General features: G+C 45.7%; 2 protein-coding genes across 2 annotated transcripts; both read right to left on the bottom strand.

The window, feature by feature from the left end:
• Positions 1 to 308: 308 nt before the first annotated feature.
• SAMM50 (SAMM50 sorting and assembly machinery component) lies at positions 309 to 6,565 on the bottom strand. The gene is made up of 15 exons (XM_053462254.1): positions 6,400 to 6,565; positions 5,710 to 5,820; positions 5,298 to 5,399; positions 4,221 to 4,308; positions 3,995 to 4,101; positions 3,735 to 3,865; positions 3,191 to 3,278; positions 2,957 to 3,085; positions 2,747 to 2,818; positions 2,478 to 2,564; positions 2,165 to 2,235; positions 1,854 to 1,921; positions 1,382 to 1,528; positions 847 to 988; positions 309 to 597 (listed from the first exon to the last, which is right to left on the bottom strand). The coding sequence occupies exons 1-15, from the start codon at positions 6,418 to 6,420 to the stop codon at positions 552 to 554; spliced, it is 1,410 nt and encodes a 469-aa protein (XP_053318229.1). The 5' UTR covers positions 6,421 to 6,565; the 3' UTR covers positions 309 to 551.
• A 2,709-nt stretch (positions 6,566 to 9,274) lies between these two features.
• Positions 9,275 to 17,721, bottom strand: LOC128491070 (patatin-like phospholipase domain-containing protein 2). Its single transcript, XM_053463240.1, has 9 exons — positions 17,424 to 17,721; positions 12,988 to 13,220; positions 12,574 to 12,639; positions 12,183 to 12,392; positions 11,671 to 11,731; positions 10,646 to 10,852; positions 10,312 to 10,444; positions 9,942 to 10,055; positions 9,275 to 9,574 (listed from the first exon to the last, which is right to left on the bottom strand). Exons 1-9 carry the CDS (start codon positions 17,608 to 17,610, stop codon positions 9,292 to 9,294), a joined length of 1,494 nt encoding a protein of 497 aa, XP_053319215.1. The 5' UTR covers positions 17,611 to 17,721; the 3' UTR covers positions 9,275 to 9,291.
• Positions 17,722 to 17,738: the final 17 nt, after the last annotated feature.

Here is a 17,738-nt window from a genome sequence, read left to right as displayed (position 1 = left end):
AGGGGCGCAAAGAGGTGGCGTGGTTGCCATTGAAAATGGGTGTGGTTAGTTTGATAAGGGGAGGAGTTAGTCATATAACCACACCCACCCACAATATTCTTGCACCCTAACTTCTCGTTTAAAGAACGTACCCTTCCGCTTATAAAACGCAGCACCGGTCAGAGACGGGACTCACCGGTTTATTATTACTACTTATTGTTTTTCTATAGCGCCCTCATATTCCGCAGCGCTGTACAAAGTTATTGAAATGTTTAAAGTTACTTTTTTATTTATTATTTAAATGTATTCTTGTGAGTCACGCTGCGGCGTCAGAGGAAAGCGAACGGGTTTATCGTTAAACACTTTTTGATGTAAATAAACACAATAATAAAGGTCAGAGGTCAGGGTAAAAGGCAAATGTATTTTTTTTTTGCAAAATCACCCAAAGTGCAATACTGCCGTTTTTTGACAACGCGGTGGGGCGGAATAAACGTGGAAATTATACTCCGCCAAAAAGGGGCAAATCTCCGCGTGCCGAGAGTTATTTCGGAATCGCTGCTGTTATCCGGGATTTAGAGGAATTTTATTCCAGCTCCGAACTGCACCCCGTCGCATATCCTAAAATATAAACGAAAATAAACGCAGTTATCAAATGATCTCATCGCTGCACAGCCATTAAGGTGATATTGCCCTTTTCACGTGTGATTGGGTTAATACGCTTACAAATTCTATTAAAAAAATACAAAATTTAGGCTTTATAACCAGATACGAGGCTATGTTTTTTTTTTTTAAGCACCCCCAATTAAAATGACCTTTAAATATGAAATAAACGCCACCCTCCTAATACAACATACAAAGCCGGCCCACCTGTCTCCGCTTTGGACCCCCATGGGTATGCAGTAGTTGAGCTCCAGTCTTGCGATGTTTCCCAGGCGGAGGACGATCCCGGCTCCGTACGACCAGCGGATACACTCGGCCAGCTTGCGCAGGTGAGCTTTGGGTCCTTCCCCTGCGGTTATAAGAACGGTTATCGGAAGAAAAACATTCCATTCCAAATGTATGGGGTATGGTCTGTGTATATTAACATCGACCACCTCTGCTGGGAGGATGTTCCATTTATTTACCACTTTCCACAAATTTAGCACGCTATAGATTAATGTAAACTGGCTGTTCCTGCACAATACGAATTTGCGTTGAGAGGCTTCAAACAAACCCCCAAGAAGTCCACAAGGATTTGATTATTTGAACATTTTAACCAATACACTCTGCTACGTCTTTGGGCACTACATGAACTAAAAGAAAGGTGGACTCCCACTCTCACAGCCCCTGCCAGGGTGCAAACAGCAAGCCAGGCCACAGATTGAAAAACGGACCCCTCGGTGACAACGCGCATCCAACTCACCGTAATTTAAATTGCAGAGATTGCCGGCATTCAGAAAGAAGTGGGTTCGGAAGAGGTCCCCGAAACCTCCCCGTCCTGGACGGAATGGCAGAGGGGTGTAGAGGTGCAGGCCTCCCGCCCAATATGCCTCTCCTCCCAGATAATCACCTGTAAGAAGGGGTTAAAAAGCAAAAGATCCGGTTAGTTTCCCAGTCTGGACGAAATACTACAAGCAAAGCGTTTCACCGCAAACCCCTGTAAAAACCCAGAGAGATTATTTAACGGTCGGAGTATAAAGGTCTTTGGCTCAAGCATAACGCCCTATATTTATATAGCGGCATCATATTCCGTAGCGCTGTACACTGTCCATGAAGAAAGGCACAAACATGCGCAGTGCATCACTTTAAATTAAAGGTAACGAGCCTGCTGTGCCCCCAATAACAGAGGCGTTCATACACAGACGCTAATATGAAAGCAGTGAGGACATACAAACCCTCGCTCTGCGGGCCGATGCTGTACATGCTGAAGCCGCGCACGCTCGTCGGCCCACCCAGATAAAACCTGGAATAAAAAAATAAATAAATGAGCAGCGAGTGAAAACTGCAACGTATATACCAGACATACAGAAACAGAGGGCACGGGGCACAACAACCAGTACTCTGTGTAAATACGTGAAACCGGAGCCGCATCCCCAGCACTCTCAGCCGCAGAATCTCAGAAAAAGACTAAAGCAGTCACCTTGCTTTACCGGAACTTTCTTCCAGGACGGCTATTATTATTTGGAGGCGAATCGGCGATACTCACCGGTCAGCGATACTGGAGGGTTTCTCTCCGATGGGCACCAGCATCCCCCCCCACAAAGAGGCCGAGAGCACCTATCACAAAAATTGGGAGTCCTCAAGTAATTAATCTCTGAACAGTATACAAAGAATTAACCATTTAGACACTAATTAATATTATTATTATTATTAAGCGCCAGAGGGACAGGTAACACAAAATGAGAAATGAAAAGATCTGACTGTATGGGCCAGATTCCAACACACACTACGGATGGGCCTATCGTAGATTTATAGCGCCAACATACTCCGAGGCGCTGTAACATGCACTGCAAACTCACAGAGTCCCATGAAAGTTGTTTGTTCAGTTGCAGCTCAAAGTCCTCCTTCAGGAAGCTGACATCTCCGCCGGTATATCCAGCCAGTTCCTGCAACAAAGAACCCCCGCGTTACTGCCCCGGCCAGCGGGCACGGCTTCGCCAGGCACCCAAATTTCACAAGCGGTTAATTTTCCCCTACTATTTGCAAACTTTCACCAAAGTTTTCAGAGCGTTTAATTTTTCAGTACCCGGTAACCGGAATACATCCGGAATGGCTCTGCGGATTATACCTGATTGACTTTCAGCAAGGCACCTCTTTTCGGCAGGATTGAAGAATTCCGAGAATCGATAACCATCGAGTGCTGAAGTCAAACAGAAACATTACTGAGAAGGCGCACATCGTCAGCGCAATAAGAAATAACACAACGATACACAGCACAACATTACTAGTCGGTGATACACCTTTGGATGCGGCATTTCTGAACTCCACACTAGCTTACGGATAAAGATGACTTGAGGGAATGTCCGCTCTCCTCCCGAATGGCAAAAGACGCCGTCCTCGCCAGGCACCCGAGCTCACGCCAGACACCCTCCCACTTCAACGTGTGGTTGGTTTTCCAGATAGGGAACTGTAAAGAACAAACACACAGCGAGCGAGCCTTTTCAATGACTGATCTCTTTTTTAGCATATAAACGGTTCACTGATTTAAGAAAGCCCGGTACTGGATAATTACGTTGACTTCGGTGGACACTCCACGATCCGTCTCTCGTAACGAGCTCCACGGGAACTGACCGGTCACTTTGTACAGGTTGACAGAAAAACTATAACAAAACAAAAAAAACCCCACACACAAATTACAATAGACTGAAAAGAGCAGTTTCTCCACAAACTAGAATAGATGTTCGTTTCTAGGTTTAAAGCTATGCAGGCAAATAACAGCCCCCCCCATGCGGCTGCCAATATTATATATATATATTATATTGGCAGCTGTATATTATATTATTAATTATATATATATCTCAGACGGCGTACACCAAGATCTATCTTCCCCATTACCCATTTTCTGTATTACTTGAGATGTCTCCTCTGTTTGATACTGTAGTTCTTCAGAAACCTAAAGACCCCTGTAATCCATGAAAGCCACCCACTTGCTTTGAACTAGCCACCAAGGGGTACATTCACTTTTTTCTGCTTGTTATACTATTCTATATATTACCCTTCAGTATCGGGTATGAACCGTTTCATCTGCAAAGATTGCATTTACGCCACGTTCTTACTTTCTGTCAAAGTTCCCAACTTGTGGTTTGAAGAAGGACAAGCCATACGAGGTTTCCTTTGTCCCGTAGGAGAACTGGAAAGTCGTTTTCTCGGCGCGTCCAAAGAGATTAGGAAATTTAAGCCCAAGAACCTAGAACACAGAGGAGTAGGTACAGGAGATAAGGCTTTACACTGAACCGTACAAAAGACTGAATTAAAGATAACAACAACAACCAGAGATCTAACAAATCTAATAACATTATGAAGCTTATGCGCGTACCATGCTGCCTTCATTATTGCCAACCATTGTATTATAACTCCCTGTCAACCTCCGCAACTCAGTGACCTCAAAGGTGACATCCAAGCCATTGGGAAGGGCTTCCTCGCCTGAAGAGAGAGAGAAATCGGGGAGCAAACTGAAGAGGAGGAAAACTAACCCCCTCTGTCATCCCCAGGTGCCTAGCGCATAAAATACATTATACTCCGTTATATATATTGTTGGTTACCTTGAGAAGTATCGATCAAGACTTCCACCTGTCTGAATATTCCCATACGGAGTAGTCGCTCCCTGGCTTCATGGGATTTCCTCATCACCTGCACATATAAAGTTCCGTGATAAAACAGAATAAGCAGATAAAAAAACAAAAAAAGGATATCCGTCAGCCGTCTTTAATGTGGGGCCAACCGCTAAGCCGCAAGTAGCGTGCGGGAGGACCTTAGAGCAGGGGTGTCCAAACTGCGGCCCTCCAGCTGCTGCAGGACTACATCTCCCATCCTTCTCAGCCAGCCCCTTAGCTGAAAGAGCATTATGGGAGATGTAGTCCTGTAGCAGCTGGAGGGCCGCAGTTTGGACACCCCTGCCTTAGAGGCAGTAAGTAGAGGTGGTTGCTTTTTCTGGGGAGTAATTGTTAAGATTGAATCAGAGTAGAATGTAGAGAAGAGAAGAAAGGAAAAGGGCAGACAAAAGAGAAAAATGAGAGGGACTTAGAAAGCAGAAAAAAGCCATTAAAAAGAGGAGCAAAGCATCTGTTTTACTAGGTGTCTCTTTTTGCATGTCTTTTAATGACTTTTCTCTTTTTTTCTGTGGTTTTCAAGTCCGTCTCCCATTTTTCCACCCTTTCTCTCTCTCTTGCCATCCTCTTTGTCTTGCTTTGTTCTCATGCAGGACTCCAAGAGACAGAAAAAGAGAGATCAGAGGGAAGACACTTCATTCAGTACCTTTTCTGTCTCTTTGACTTTTGTACAGTTTGTAAATTTCTATTAATAAGTTCTCTTCCTCTTTTTTCTGCCTTTATCTAAGTCCCTCTCCCCTTTATCTATCCTCCTTCTTCCTCTTGCTGAACTCTCTGTTTTCTGCCTACATCTTGCAGTCTCTTTTCAGAAGGAGGGAAGACCGCGCTGACTCTGACAGCCTCCTCCTAATCTGCAGTGACCCCAGTCATACACACAGCGCGGGGGGCCCAAGAAACGCATGCCCAGGGCCCAATCAATATTAAAAAGGGCCATGATGTCCGAGGATGGAAGTAAAGAGAAAACAATGCCATGAAGCAGAGGTGAGCGTCGCACGGCATTGATTGACTCACTTCGATGAGATTTTTAGCCTTAAAGACGTCAGCAATTTCATAGATAACGAGGTCATCTTTTGTCCTTCCAAGACCATCAAAGTGCACGTGTTGAACCACCACCTAAAGGAGAAAAAAAAACACTTTCAGGGTTAGAATGTTAGCTTTAAAACAAAAACAATTAAAAACAATATTTAAAATAATAAAAGAAAACAAAAATACATTTTATGGGATAAAACAGCACTAGAAACCCAGTCGCCCGTTCTTCCTGCTGTAAGAACTTAAACCTTAATCAGTCGTTGGTCTTGTCTTAGATTCAGGAGCCGTATGTCTACCCCATGCATGTTTAATACCCTCACTGTATTACCCTCTACCACTTCTGCTGGGAGGCTGCTCCATTTACATACTACACTCTTAGTTTTAGGTTACTCACATCTCTGTTTTCTAGAATTTCTTGCTTTTTCTGCGGTTCCACTTCGACCAGGTCTGCATCATCTCCTGATGGTCCAAAGTCGGGGCCACTCATAGGCAGCGGGTCCAAACTCTAAAAAATAAAAAAAAATAAAAAGGTTAGTCTGATATTTAGTCAAAGCGTTATAGTCAGCAGATGCACTTTTGGTGGACAATACAATAATGAGACCAATTCTGCAGTTAACGGGGCTTGTTTATAAAGACTGTGATGCTTTCAATGTGGCCCATCACCATAGCAACCATTGGACTTGCAACCAATCAGAAGGGTCATTCCATCGGTGGTTATGGTGACATTGTTTAGTACAATTCTTCCATCATGTATATATTAAGGTAAAAACCAAATCCTATATTTTGACCTTATTCAAAAATGACCTCAGAAATATGTCACTGGGGCCTCACCCCACAAACACCCCAAATCACCCCGAAAATACCCCCTCCATACTCTGTGGTTACTTTGCCAAACGTGCCTCGCATCCGTTCCCCTGCAGCCCTCATGCCCCGACTGTCTGCCCCCCATTCTCCCAGCTGCCCCGTCTATTTGCCCCAACCGTCCCCCCAGCAGCGCCGGCCTGTTCTCTCCCTCCCAACCCCAGGGGAAGGTCACTGCCTCCTGCCGGCCTCCCCGTCTCCCAGGCGGCTCTCCCTGCCGTACCCGGGCGTGCACGGTCCCCATCTCCTGCGTGTCTGTGTCCGGGGAGGACAGGCCGCTCGCACCCGGGAATCACCTCTACCGACCGGCCTGACAGGGCGCTGTCACACAGACATGGGCGCCGCCATGACACTCTAGAAAGCTCCGCCTACCTACGCTGAGCGGCCGCGCCTGCTGATGACGCAGAGCTGGCTGAGCTGTCAGTCACAGCGAGACAGGGCGTCCCTCACAGGGCTAACAGGGGTAGTGCATAATATTAGAGGGACAGCATGTGGGCGGTTATCTCAGTCACCAGCTGTCTGGCTGAGGATGATAGGAGTTGTAGTCTACAGCAATTGCCAGAGATCCTTTACCTCCTCACTTAACAAATAAACAGACCAAGGAGGGAGAGATTTGCTTCTGTCTATTAAGAGCTGCAAGGGTTAGGGATTGGGATAGGTGGCTGAGGGGAATGGGAGTTGGAGTCGGCAGCAGCCGGACAGCTTGAGGTTACTTGTGCCTCTCCCGTTCCCTGGTTGTGTTGATAGATATAGTAGGAGGGATAATGTCTTTTTCACCTAGGGATAACCCATTTCTGGCAATCAGGGGCCTGGCTGAGGATGATGGGACTTATAGTTCACAACAGCCTGCGTTCTAAATGCCGCCTATACATGTACAGGCCTAGGCAGGAGGGACACGGGAGTTCCCCAGGGACGCACACTCTCAGAATGTCAGAGGATTATAGGAATGGTAGTCCACAAAAGCATGAGCTCCAATAAACACACAGCATGTTGTGACTGCTAGGAATTGTTGTCTTCCTGTTAGGAATAACCTCAACCAGAAATCCTCCCAATGAGAGGCGACCAGGTTACCCGGACCCTCAAATTCATTTCTTACTAATAGGGCACAGAATGGGTTAATGCAAAATTTATTATATATATATAATAAATATACCACAGCAGGCAGGGCATTTGTAGCAGAAATATCCCCCCGGGGGGGGGGTGTAAATCAGCCACGCACGGGGGCATTTCTTGGGTTCTATGACTAATTCCAGGCGTAGGTTCCGGATCGCTCTGTCCTGGAAGACGGGGTCTCCGGCGTGTTTGGGAAATGCGAACATTTAATCAGTCCCTGCTTTTGGTCGGCGCTTGCATAGATTTTTCCTGGGATTTGATATTGGGTGGTACGGCGGACGGGCGTTTTATTTGAGCGCGGAGCCCATCACAGCCCCTGGGCAAACAAGGTGCCTGGGGGGGGTTATATAGAGACCCAGAACAGCGCTATGGAATCTGCTGGTGCCACATAAATAAGATCTAATAATAATAATAATAATAATATTGCGAGCGCATATCATATACATTAATAATAACAGTATTTGTAGAAGACCCCCAGAGAGCCCCCCACACACACAAACACAGGTATGAAATGATACTTCTTTATTCAGTCACATTGGACAATTCAACAATTATAATCACTGCTAGTCCGGTAGAGTTCCTTTATTCTGTTTGTGAGAATTCCTATGTTTTAAGGGGAAAAACGCAAACATAAGTCTTGAGGTGGAAGAATAATCAGGTAAAAAACATAATATGTTATTATTGAGCGAATACATTTACAAACATCTGTACCGGGGGGAAAAAAAAAAACAAATACACTTTTTTCCAAATAAGGTAATTTAACAAGAATACTTAAATATAAAAATAATGTTAGTTTTGATCTGAAACGCAACATTCCGTATGGGGAAAATAAAGGGTTTCGAAGCATTAAGACCGGGTTAATGCAACAGAAGGCAGAACTCCATAAGTTACAGGTTACCCCACGTAGGGGGAGGGTAGTTATAGAATAAGACAGGGGGGAAAAAATAGACATTTAAATTTACAAAAAAAGGGGGAAAAAAATGTAAACATCTTCAAAACACGAAAGGAAAAGCAGAGACATTAAATCCTCTCCTTAGAGAAAATCTAAAGTGGGATTAAGGTTTGCACACGGTACAAAAAAAAAAAAGTATTAAAAATAGACAAAAAAGGCCACTTTAAATTAAATTTCAAGTTATTCACCCCACAGATGCATAAAACAAAAACCTTCATTTAATCCGCTCCCAAATATCTTAATATTTAGCAAGGGTAGAAAATGAGGACAGATGGGGAGAAAAAACAAACACTTAAGGGATATGCAGTGCCTAAAAAAACCAAAAAGATTATTGAAGTGCTAGACTGAAATATTCACACAGCTGGTAATTAAAATATATAATATGTAAAACAATTCTCTCTTATTTTGGTTAAATTCCGTCATAAAATTCACAATCTGTATTTATTGCATTATTTACATATAATTTAAGAAGAAGTGAAGAGGTATCTATGTCAGGACTGATCCCAAGAAGTGAAATTCAAGACACGTGCCCGTCGTCGATGTGAAAAACATCCAAAAGTGAAAAGCACCGAGGTCGCCTATGATGCTGAACCAGGAAAACCCCCCAAAAAAACATAGCGCCCCCCCCAGCTGGTAGCGGGAAACCCACGGGTCCCGTAACTATTCCACGAACAGCACAGGAGATCGGAAGCAGCAGATCCCACGAAGGAGTTCAGATCCACCCAGAAGACCGGTAGCTGTAGAATTTTTTTCATTTTTTCATTTAGTCCATGATTGTGACCATCAAGGACCAGAGGAGTCTACAGCAGGACTCTGGTGATAAAACCGGGGGGGGGGGGGGGGGGGCAAAAAACGAAAGTTCTACAATGTTTTTGTTTGTTTCCAGTTCATGTGGATTGTTTCCAATTTTAAGAAATATATATATATTTGGGGGAAAAAAGGCTGATTCTGTATAGTTCCGGAGAGTGGATCTAGTTTTTCGAGTGCTTCGGTAGATCACGGTCCTTTCAGAGGAAGTCCCAGCACTCGGCTATTTATTTTATTATTTGGCTAGAAGTTTATTTCCGAGGAGGTGTCCAGGTCATCGCAGGAGAAGCTCATCTGTACCCCCGAGTCGTCGTCTTCTTCCGAGCCGAGCGAGGACGTCTCGCAGGCAGGGAACGCCCCGCGAACGGCTCGCCCGTGAATATCGCCCGAGGAGGGGCTGGAAAAGTCAAAAACCCAACCCTCCAGGTCCATCGACGAGCAGTTATTGGCCGGCAAAAACGCGGACGCCTGATGGATCCGAGGCGGGAGGCTCAGGCATTTCCGAAGGGTGCTGCGGACGGGCGGGCTGCAAAAATAATAAAAAAAAATATATATAAAATTAAAATAAAATATTCAAATATTTTAATTATCTGCTGTTTGTGTCGTAAAAAGAAAAAAAAAATCCCAGCATGCAGATCTTCTCGTAACTCGTTTTATAATTTCGTTCGTTAATACAAGGAATTCCAGCTGGCCGACCCTTATTGTGTTTTTGAAGAACTAAGAGTTTCTATTGGCTGCTGACATTGATGACATCACTGCGATTTCATACATCGCTGCAGCCAATGGAAAGCCCCGCAGCAGCAGCATGATCTCACCGCTGTTTACAAGTCGCACAAGTCATTAATTAATGCGGGGGGGGAAGCGGGAGCCGAAAAAAAAAATGGAAGACGTACCTCGCCGGGAGCAGGCGCTTTTTTGCCTGGTAGTAAACCGCGCCGGCGACCGAACGCATCTGTTCCTGCATCCAACGCACGTCATCGGGAATGTCGGGAAACCATTCCACTAACCTGGAAGACAAAGAGTTAAGTTTATTAAAAAGAGGGAGAACCCCAATGCCTGACCCACGGGAGATGTGTGGAGCTGGGGGGGCAGTAAATGGGGGGATTCAGTAGAACCCCCCCCCCATGGATCACCAAAGACGCATACAACGGCTGGAGCGTCCCTGTAACCGGCTGACGCCCCCCCAATAACCCAAACGAGGAATAGAGACAGACATTCAAACCCTAGCTGTTGCCATGGTAACACAAAACACCAAGGTCTTACCGTAAAGCGAACGAATAGGCGGACTCCACGGGCAGCGTGTACGGCATTACCATGTAGGACGCGACCCGCAGCGGCAGGAGGCCGGATATCTGGTTATAGAGGCCATCTTTTTCCTTACACGCGTCCTTCAGAGCTGGAGAAGAGGCACAGCGGGGATTAACCCTTTAGAAGTGTTTGAATGGCGCGCGGAGGATAGTGTATAGAAACATACGTGAAGGTGCAGGAATCAGTAGAAGAGTACAAGAATTAGCGCTCACTGGGTGACTAAGAATGAAAGGCAACGCCCATCATGCTCAGCGAAAGAATGATGGAGGCTATGGGCGGCACGACTTACCAGTGACCAGTCCAGGGGGCAGCTTCTCCATAATCCGCTTATCCAGGGGCCAGGGAGGAAATTTCAGCGGCTGCTGGGACTCAGCTGCTTTGTCGTCCTTTTGGCTGCCGGATACCAGACATTCCGCGCTTGCGCAGCGTGAATCGGCCGAGGGTTCCGCGGGTTTCAGGAGCGGGTCCGTGGAAGGAGCGGGGGCGCTTAGAAGGTCTGCAATAAAGGGGCAAAAAAACAACACAAGAAAATAAGAAATTGAATTCCAAAAGCCTTTCGATCAGATGCAGCCCAGTATCTCAGAAGCGGCGGCGGCGGCTGCGGGCTGTCCATGCGCGGGTTCGCATACAGTCCACAGCGTCGGGGATTTATGTATGTGGAGTTTGCGCAATAAAATATTTTATTTACCAGAAACGTCACAAAATCAGTAAAATTCCCTTTAATCCATCACTGTGTGACATTTTTCATAGCGAGGGCACTTTAAATGTGGAGAAGGAGACTCGAGAGATTTTTTTTATTATTAATAATAATAATAATAATAATAATGTTATAGGCATGGAAGCTCTGGCTCTCCTCTATTCATCCTTTGACCAAACGGCCACAATAAACCTCGTATTTAGTTTCAACGTAAGGAATACTTATCATTTTTTAAACATACTGTAATCAGAAGAATATTTAAAGTTAAATGCGTGGCCGTTCACAGCCAATTTGAATAATTGAATAAATAATTTTAAGGGGAAAAACAAAATCCATGGATTCCAAACTTGAGCCAGTTTTTAGATGTTAAAGAATTAGCAGCCCACACCGTGCACTACACACACACACACACTATATATATATATACACACACACAATATATATATATATATATATATATATATATATATATATATATATATATATATACACACACACACACACACACACACACACATTATATTTCACACACACGCATACAGAAATCAGGTTTCAGAGGTTTGATAAAGCGATGAGAATTGAGACATTGTAGAGAAGTAAGGAGAGCCGGGACATACGGTTGTCTTTTAGGAACCTAAGGGCATCGTTGTATCCCTGCTGACACATCTCCCCGAGAACCTGCGGAAACAATTCAGCGACCGTGAAATGAAATGAATCATAAGGCGGCGGCGGCCAGAAACCATGCGCGATCAGAGTCAGAACACGGAAGCATCCGGGACGCGCCAGCAAAAACAGGAAAAAAAAGGCATTGCAGCGGCTTTAAAGGCTTCTTCGGCCCAGGGACGGACAGGGGGTGGCTGAAGGGCCCCGGCTCTTTAAGGCCAGCGGCCAACTGACCGCACCCGGGAACCCCCAGGAGGAGCGAGGATTCTCTGGGTCAACATTGAGAAACTGGAGCATGAGGCCCCGATATCACGATGGCGGCCGTATACCTCAGGACTCAATCTGCCACCGGACAGGCAGATCGGGGGGGGTATGTGGCGCCACCGGACAGTGGCCCGTGTCGGGGGAGGGGCACGATTGTGAAAACCTTAAACCGGAATAATTCTAAGAATAGCGAAGGGCTCACTTTGGGTTCGGGTGGAAAGAGCGCCCGCGTCAGGCGGTACAGGTTGGGGAGGCTGAGCTGGATGCTGGTGTTGGTCACCCTCAGCTCGTGGAAGTTGGTGGAATTGTCTCGGGGGCAAATGTCCGACTCGCCGGAGAAGGGAGAGACGGTGATCGTGTTCTTCAGCTCGTACTCCGGCAAGTTGTTGCTGATTCCGCCATCTACATAACGCTGAAAAAATACGCAGAATAACCAAAAAGCCATGGTTTATAGACAGCAATAGCCCCACGCGCCATTATTTACCCCGCATCATCCCCCCGGACCCCGGGAACAATAAAACAATCAGAAAAAGCATTGAGCTTCCAGAATAACTGCCCCTTATCTGCCCCTCGGCCTGGCGCAGGACACTCACCACTCCTCGGAAGGACGGGGGGATGATTCCGCAGTATATGGGGACGAAGGCGCTGCAGATTAACGCCTGCGAGGGGAGAGGAGACAGTCACACATTAACTCTTCGGTAGCCGATAGGATGCAACAGGTTTTGGGTGCAGAGCAATAACTTTTGGGCAAATTCGTAAAAAATTATATATTTTGAAAAAAAATATTAAAAACAAAATCACCAGTTGAGTTTTAGGAAAGCAAAATATTTAATCACGGAGAACATTTGAGAAGTTTTTCCAGCGCGTACGGCAACAGCCTATCAGCCGCTGACTCTCGGGTCACATGGCAATTAAGTGTTCCCGGAAAAAACACTAAACGATGGGAAAGTTACGGGGTTTCTATTAAAATAAAGTAGTCGTCTCGAGGCTTCTCGGGGAGGACTCACCTGGATCAGCTCTTCTTTGGAGCTGAAGTCGGACACCAGCACGTTCTCCCCGTCAGACACCCGGGTCAGGGAGATGCACAGCTTGCCCGACGCCAGCTCATGCGCGTTGTCCGGCAGGTTCCGGTACAGCCCGTTTTTTAGGATCTTGACCAAGTTGAACGAGGGGTGCAGGGGGCCGAGGTTTCTCTTCCTGGCCTCCTTGGCCACCTCCATCACGTCGGAACAGCACTGAGCTGCAGAGAACATTCAGGGGTTAAAAACGGGTGTAGACTACAAACCCCAAGATACCGACATCCGCAATCCAGCCACCGCGGCAACTCAGACCCCAACATCCGGCCCCACGAACCAATGCCAAAACAATTCCCCATGGGGCAGGAGGTGTGTAAAGGGTTAAACGTATATTAATGCCCAGGTAAGATGTTGACTATGGATGGGAAAGTTTGGTGCAGACGATGCCCCCCTCGCTTTAGGTCTTGCGGATGACAGCTTGAGCTGGTAATGCCCCTTCGCCCCTTCTGCTTCCAGAAGCTGATGTGATGTCCCCAGGACATCTGACCCTTCCCCAGGCACCGAAGCTCTAGTTAGAGGGTGGTAGATAGATGGAACAGCCTCCCAGCAGAGGTGGTAGAGGGCAATACAGTGAGGGGATTAAACATGCATGGGATAGACATACGGCTCCTGAATCTAAGACGAGACCAACGACTGATTAAGGTTTGAGTCTCTACAGCAGGAGAAACGGGCGACTAGACGGGGGCCGGATGGGGCCGATCTGTGGGTTTCAGGTCTGGAAAAGACAAATGACTCGTACTTCACTTGCTCGTTTAATCACGCAACAAAAATCGCCCAATTTTAAATGTTATGTGAATTTATGTGATAAAAGGACACAAAGAGAAAGAAAATGACAATTACTAGGAACGGCGTATCGACCAAAAAGACCAAAAAGAGACCAAGAAGACCAAAAAGACCAAAGAGACCAAGAAGACCGCCGACGTCCTGTCCGAGGATTTTGTTTCTTGGTTTGATCCAGAAATAGATTTACACTCGATGGACGTCTATAAAGATATTTCTGGGATCGGCTCCCTGCAGAGCGACTCCGTTCCATGGACGAACCGAGACTCCGGCAGATTATTGGCCGACGCGTCTGAAACGGGATGAACTTTGGACGCAGAGACAGCGAGGCGTTTCTTGGAAGATCCCCGGCGTTCTGGATATGGTCTCCGTATCGTCTCCGTTACACGCGGCGCCAAAAACCGGTCAAGGTCAACCAATCACACATCAGTATTACCATGGAGGGGGGGCGTTACCCTGGAATAACCCATCACCTAGATCACCAATGGCCACAGCCGAACGGCTCTAACAACGGTCGTTATGGAAACTATGGTAAATATATTCTGAATGCAGGCACCTGTATTCAAGCAGGGATTCCTGCTGTGGTAAAGCAGGGAGAAAAGCACCAATATATCATTAAATCAGAAGAGAATATGAAGGAGGTGGATTCGGACGGCGTGACCAGACGGGGAATACGGGGGGGGGTATGAATCCCACCTTTACCCCGGGCGGGTCCGATATGCTTATGGTCTTATTTACCTCTTGGGATAAGCAGACAATCAGCAGCTGATAACGCGACATAAAGGTTAGATTTATGGCCTTCGTTTACTGTCCTTAAAGGAACCAAACGTTATCAGCATCAACACACATCCTTAAAACAGCCACCAAACATTAACTGCCCTCTCGGGGGGCAGATCTGTCCCCCCATTCCTTCCTCTGGAGGTTCGATCACAGAAAAAACTAACTTTTAAAAAAAACTTTTCACTTTTTACGGCGACGGCCTATCTCAATTCAGCAGAGCAGGTGGAACAGCAGCTTTAAAGAGATTTAAGCTACAACATAGAAGGATCCTTATTACAGTCATACGCCTCTACCACTTCTGCCGGGAGGCTGTACCATATATCTACCACCCTCTAACTAAACTTCTCTTTTATTGGAACTCTAAAGACCCAGATCGGCCCCATCCGGCCCCCGTCTAGTCGCCCGTTTCTCCTGCTGTAAAGACTCAAACCTTAATCAGTCGTTGGTCTCGTCTTAGATTCAGGAGCCGTATGTCTATCCCATGCATGTTTAATACCCTCACTGTATTACCCTCTACCACTTCTGCTGGGAGGCTGTTCCACTTATATTGGAACTTTTTGACTGCCACCATTAGCAAGTCACTACGGCGACATTTTTTCAAATGTATTTTTTATATATTTTTTTATTATTATTTATTTATTTAATTTTAAAGGGAAATTCGCTGAAATAAAACCCATCAAAAAAGAGGTAGAATTTGGAAAGGAGGGTTAAACATTTTGCGTAAATATATAGCGCCTGCAGACACCAAAGGGTTAAAGCAGGACACGTACACTTATTTTGTAACTGGGGACAGTGTTTTCAGCGCAGGGAAGGTGACATCAGGGGTTAGGGCATTAACCGGCAATAACCCCCAGCCTGGGGGGGTAGAATCTCCGCCCACAAGTCAGCTCACGGCTCTCGTCCAATCAGATCGCTGCTGAATCAGATGTTTGCCACATTCCTAAGACCCGCCATTCAAAAGGATTTCAGAAGAATTAGCAGCCCTGTCCGTTTCAATAAATCTCCATTTAAATAAAAAATAAAAAAAAAACATTAATATATAAAATGAAAAAAATATATATCGATCCCCGAGTAAGGATCCCGCGGGATTCCGTCCACAATATATTATAAATCTTAAAATATCCCAAATTTAAAAATATACGTTTATAATAATTTGGGGACGCGATCTGGAATCACAGCTGGGACGTTTACGCCGTTTTATATATTTTTAAGTCATTTTTGAGATTTATTTATTTATTTATTTTTGGAACACTTTGTCTCAAACAAAAACAAATAAATAATAATCAAATCCAAGCGATTTATACAAATTATTGTGAAATCGCACTCGCAGAGAATATCTAATTAATATTTAGAATAAATTCCTAAAATGTCTAAAAACGAAAAAAAACAACATTTTCTGTCGCGCATGCGTTGCCGTGGCTTCGGACAGGGCGGTAAACTTTATTAAATATTATTTATTTAAATTAAGTATTAATGTATGCAACGTGCCGCTTTCTTATTGTGCAGTTTTATGCTTTTTTGTTCACAGATCTAGCGCATTACAGGAATTACCCTGCAAATATTTATTTTTAGATTTTCGACACAATTAGCCAAAAATCACCAAAACCGGGGAGTTTCCAAACGCGCTGCCCCCGAAACTCTTTAAATTATAACCCTTTAAGAAGATTCTATGTAGTGACTCACCAAATGTGTTACCCAAATGGGTCGAATACCGGTTGTCATGGAAACCTTGACATTATTTAAAGTTACACTTAATTGAGTCACCTGCATTCAAGCAGGGATATCAGCCATAACATACTGGGAGCAAAAACACCGACTGGGGGTCTAATATATGATCACAGCAGGGGGGGGGGTTGAAGGAGTCAGACTGTGTGACCCCCAGAATCTGCCCCTTCACCCTGAGATTGGGGCAAAACCCTGATTTTTCCCAGGTATGAAAGTCCCACATTAACAACCTAGACCATATTTACTGTTTCCTCATCATCTGTCCCCAAAAAGCCGACGGTCAACTGGTTGGAAGTTGACTTTGAACGCGCTGTTAGCGGAGTTTGTTGAACTCGGACGACCTTTTATTCGATATCCAAGAACTTGAGATCTTTGCCCAAATTCCTGATATCTTCAGAACAGGAAATAGAGGATTTTAGGAGAGAAAAAAAGCTAAAAATGTCGTATGGGTTTAAAGTGAAACGAGAGATATAGCAAGCGTATACGGCCACAAACATATATATAGGGCTTAACCCTTTCTCGATGGGTAATCCTTGTCACTGGCATTGAAATTCTGGTAATTATGAATGATTCACGGACGGGGAATCGGGAAGATTATTATTATTATCGTTGTCTGCGATTCATCGGGATATCAGAGCGTTATTATTTATTTATTACACTTTATGCATCATTCCTAAAATCCGATTAAATGGGCACAGTGCCGGATCTGTGCGTTATTATTTGTCGCTTTCTATAGCGCCATCGTATTCCGCAGCGCTGCACAATGGTTCTTCCTTGGATTTGGGTTTAACTCCTTCTTTAACCCCGTCGGTTATTTTATGGGTGAGTTTTAGGGCTTTCCAGGAATCTCCCGGCTCTTGCACTTGCATTGATCAGTCTATGGCAGTGAAAGGGTGCTGATCAGAGTCACTGAGTCTGTGGCAATGAAATGATCTCTGCCTGGGGTGGGAGTCACATTGAGTCACTGGGGGTCTCTTGAGATACATAGCATGGGGGTCCCTATAAATCATTAACGGGGAGAGGCGGGGGCTCCTGCACAGAGGGGTAATCGTGCCCAGGTTGGGGCATAGGAGGTAACTTACCCAGGCAGCAGCCACACACCAGGGCAGCAGCGTTGAGGGCCCCTGCGGATGCCCCATAGATCCTGGTGGCCCCTGTGATGAGGTGAGGGGCCTTCTCCTGCAGGCAGCTGGACACCCCGACATGATAAACCCCCAGGAAGCCGCAGCCGGCGAAGGACAGGTTCCAGGTCCGATCCAGATCAAACATCCCGGCGGCGGAGAGGCGGAGAGACGGAGAGCCCGGGCGGTCAGACTGCGGAGTCCCGGCAGACAGAGCTCTCCGGGGATTTAAAGGGCCGGCAACTGGACTGTCAGGACCCGCCCAACCGGCATGTA

Source organism: Spea bombifrons, chromosome 4 (assembly GCF_027358695.1).
Source record: "Spea bombifrons isolate aSpeBom1 chromosome 4, aSpeBom1.2.pri, whole genome shotgun sequence".
In the NCBI taxonomy this organism is placed as follows: Eukaryota; Metazoa; Chordata; class Amphibia; order Anura; family Pelobatidae; genus Spea; species Spea bombifrons.
Note: the sequence above shows the minus strand (reverse complement) of the source record. Positions and strands in the feature narration are given on the sequence as shown.

Excerpts from the sequence above, each read along its gene's own strand:
- SAMM50 (XM_053462254.1), bottom strand. The coding sequence starts at position 6,420 with ATGGGGACCGTGCACGCCCGG. Across the intron at positions 2,565-2,746 it reads CCTTGCTGAAAGTCAATCAG|GAACTGGCTGGATATACCGG; the intron begins GTATAATCCGCA and ends TCTTTGTTGCAG. Across the intron at positions 2,236-2,477 it reads AACAACTTTCATGGGACTCT|GTGCTCTCGGCCTCTTTGTG; the intron begins GTGAGTTTGCAG and ends TTTTTGTGATAG.
- LOC128491070 (XM_053463240.1), bottom strand. The coding sequence starts at position 17,610 with ATGTTTGATCTGGATCGGACCTGGAACCTGTCCTTCGCCGGCTGCGGC. Across the intron at positions 10,056-10,311 it reads GCCTATTCGTTCGCTTTACG|GTTAGTGGAATGGTTTCCCG; the intron begins GTAAGACCTTGG and ends TTTGTCTTCCAG. Across the intron at positions 9,575-9,941 it reads AAGCGCCTGCTCCCGGCGAG|CCCGCCCGTCCGCAGCACCC; the intron begins GTACGTCTTCCA and ends TTATTTTTGCAG.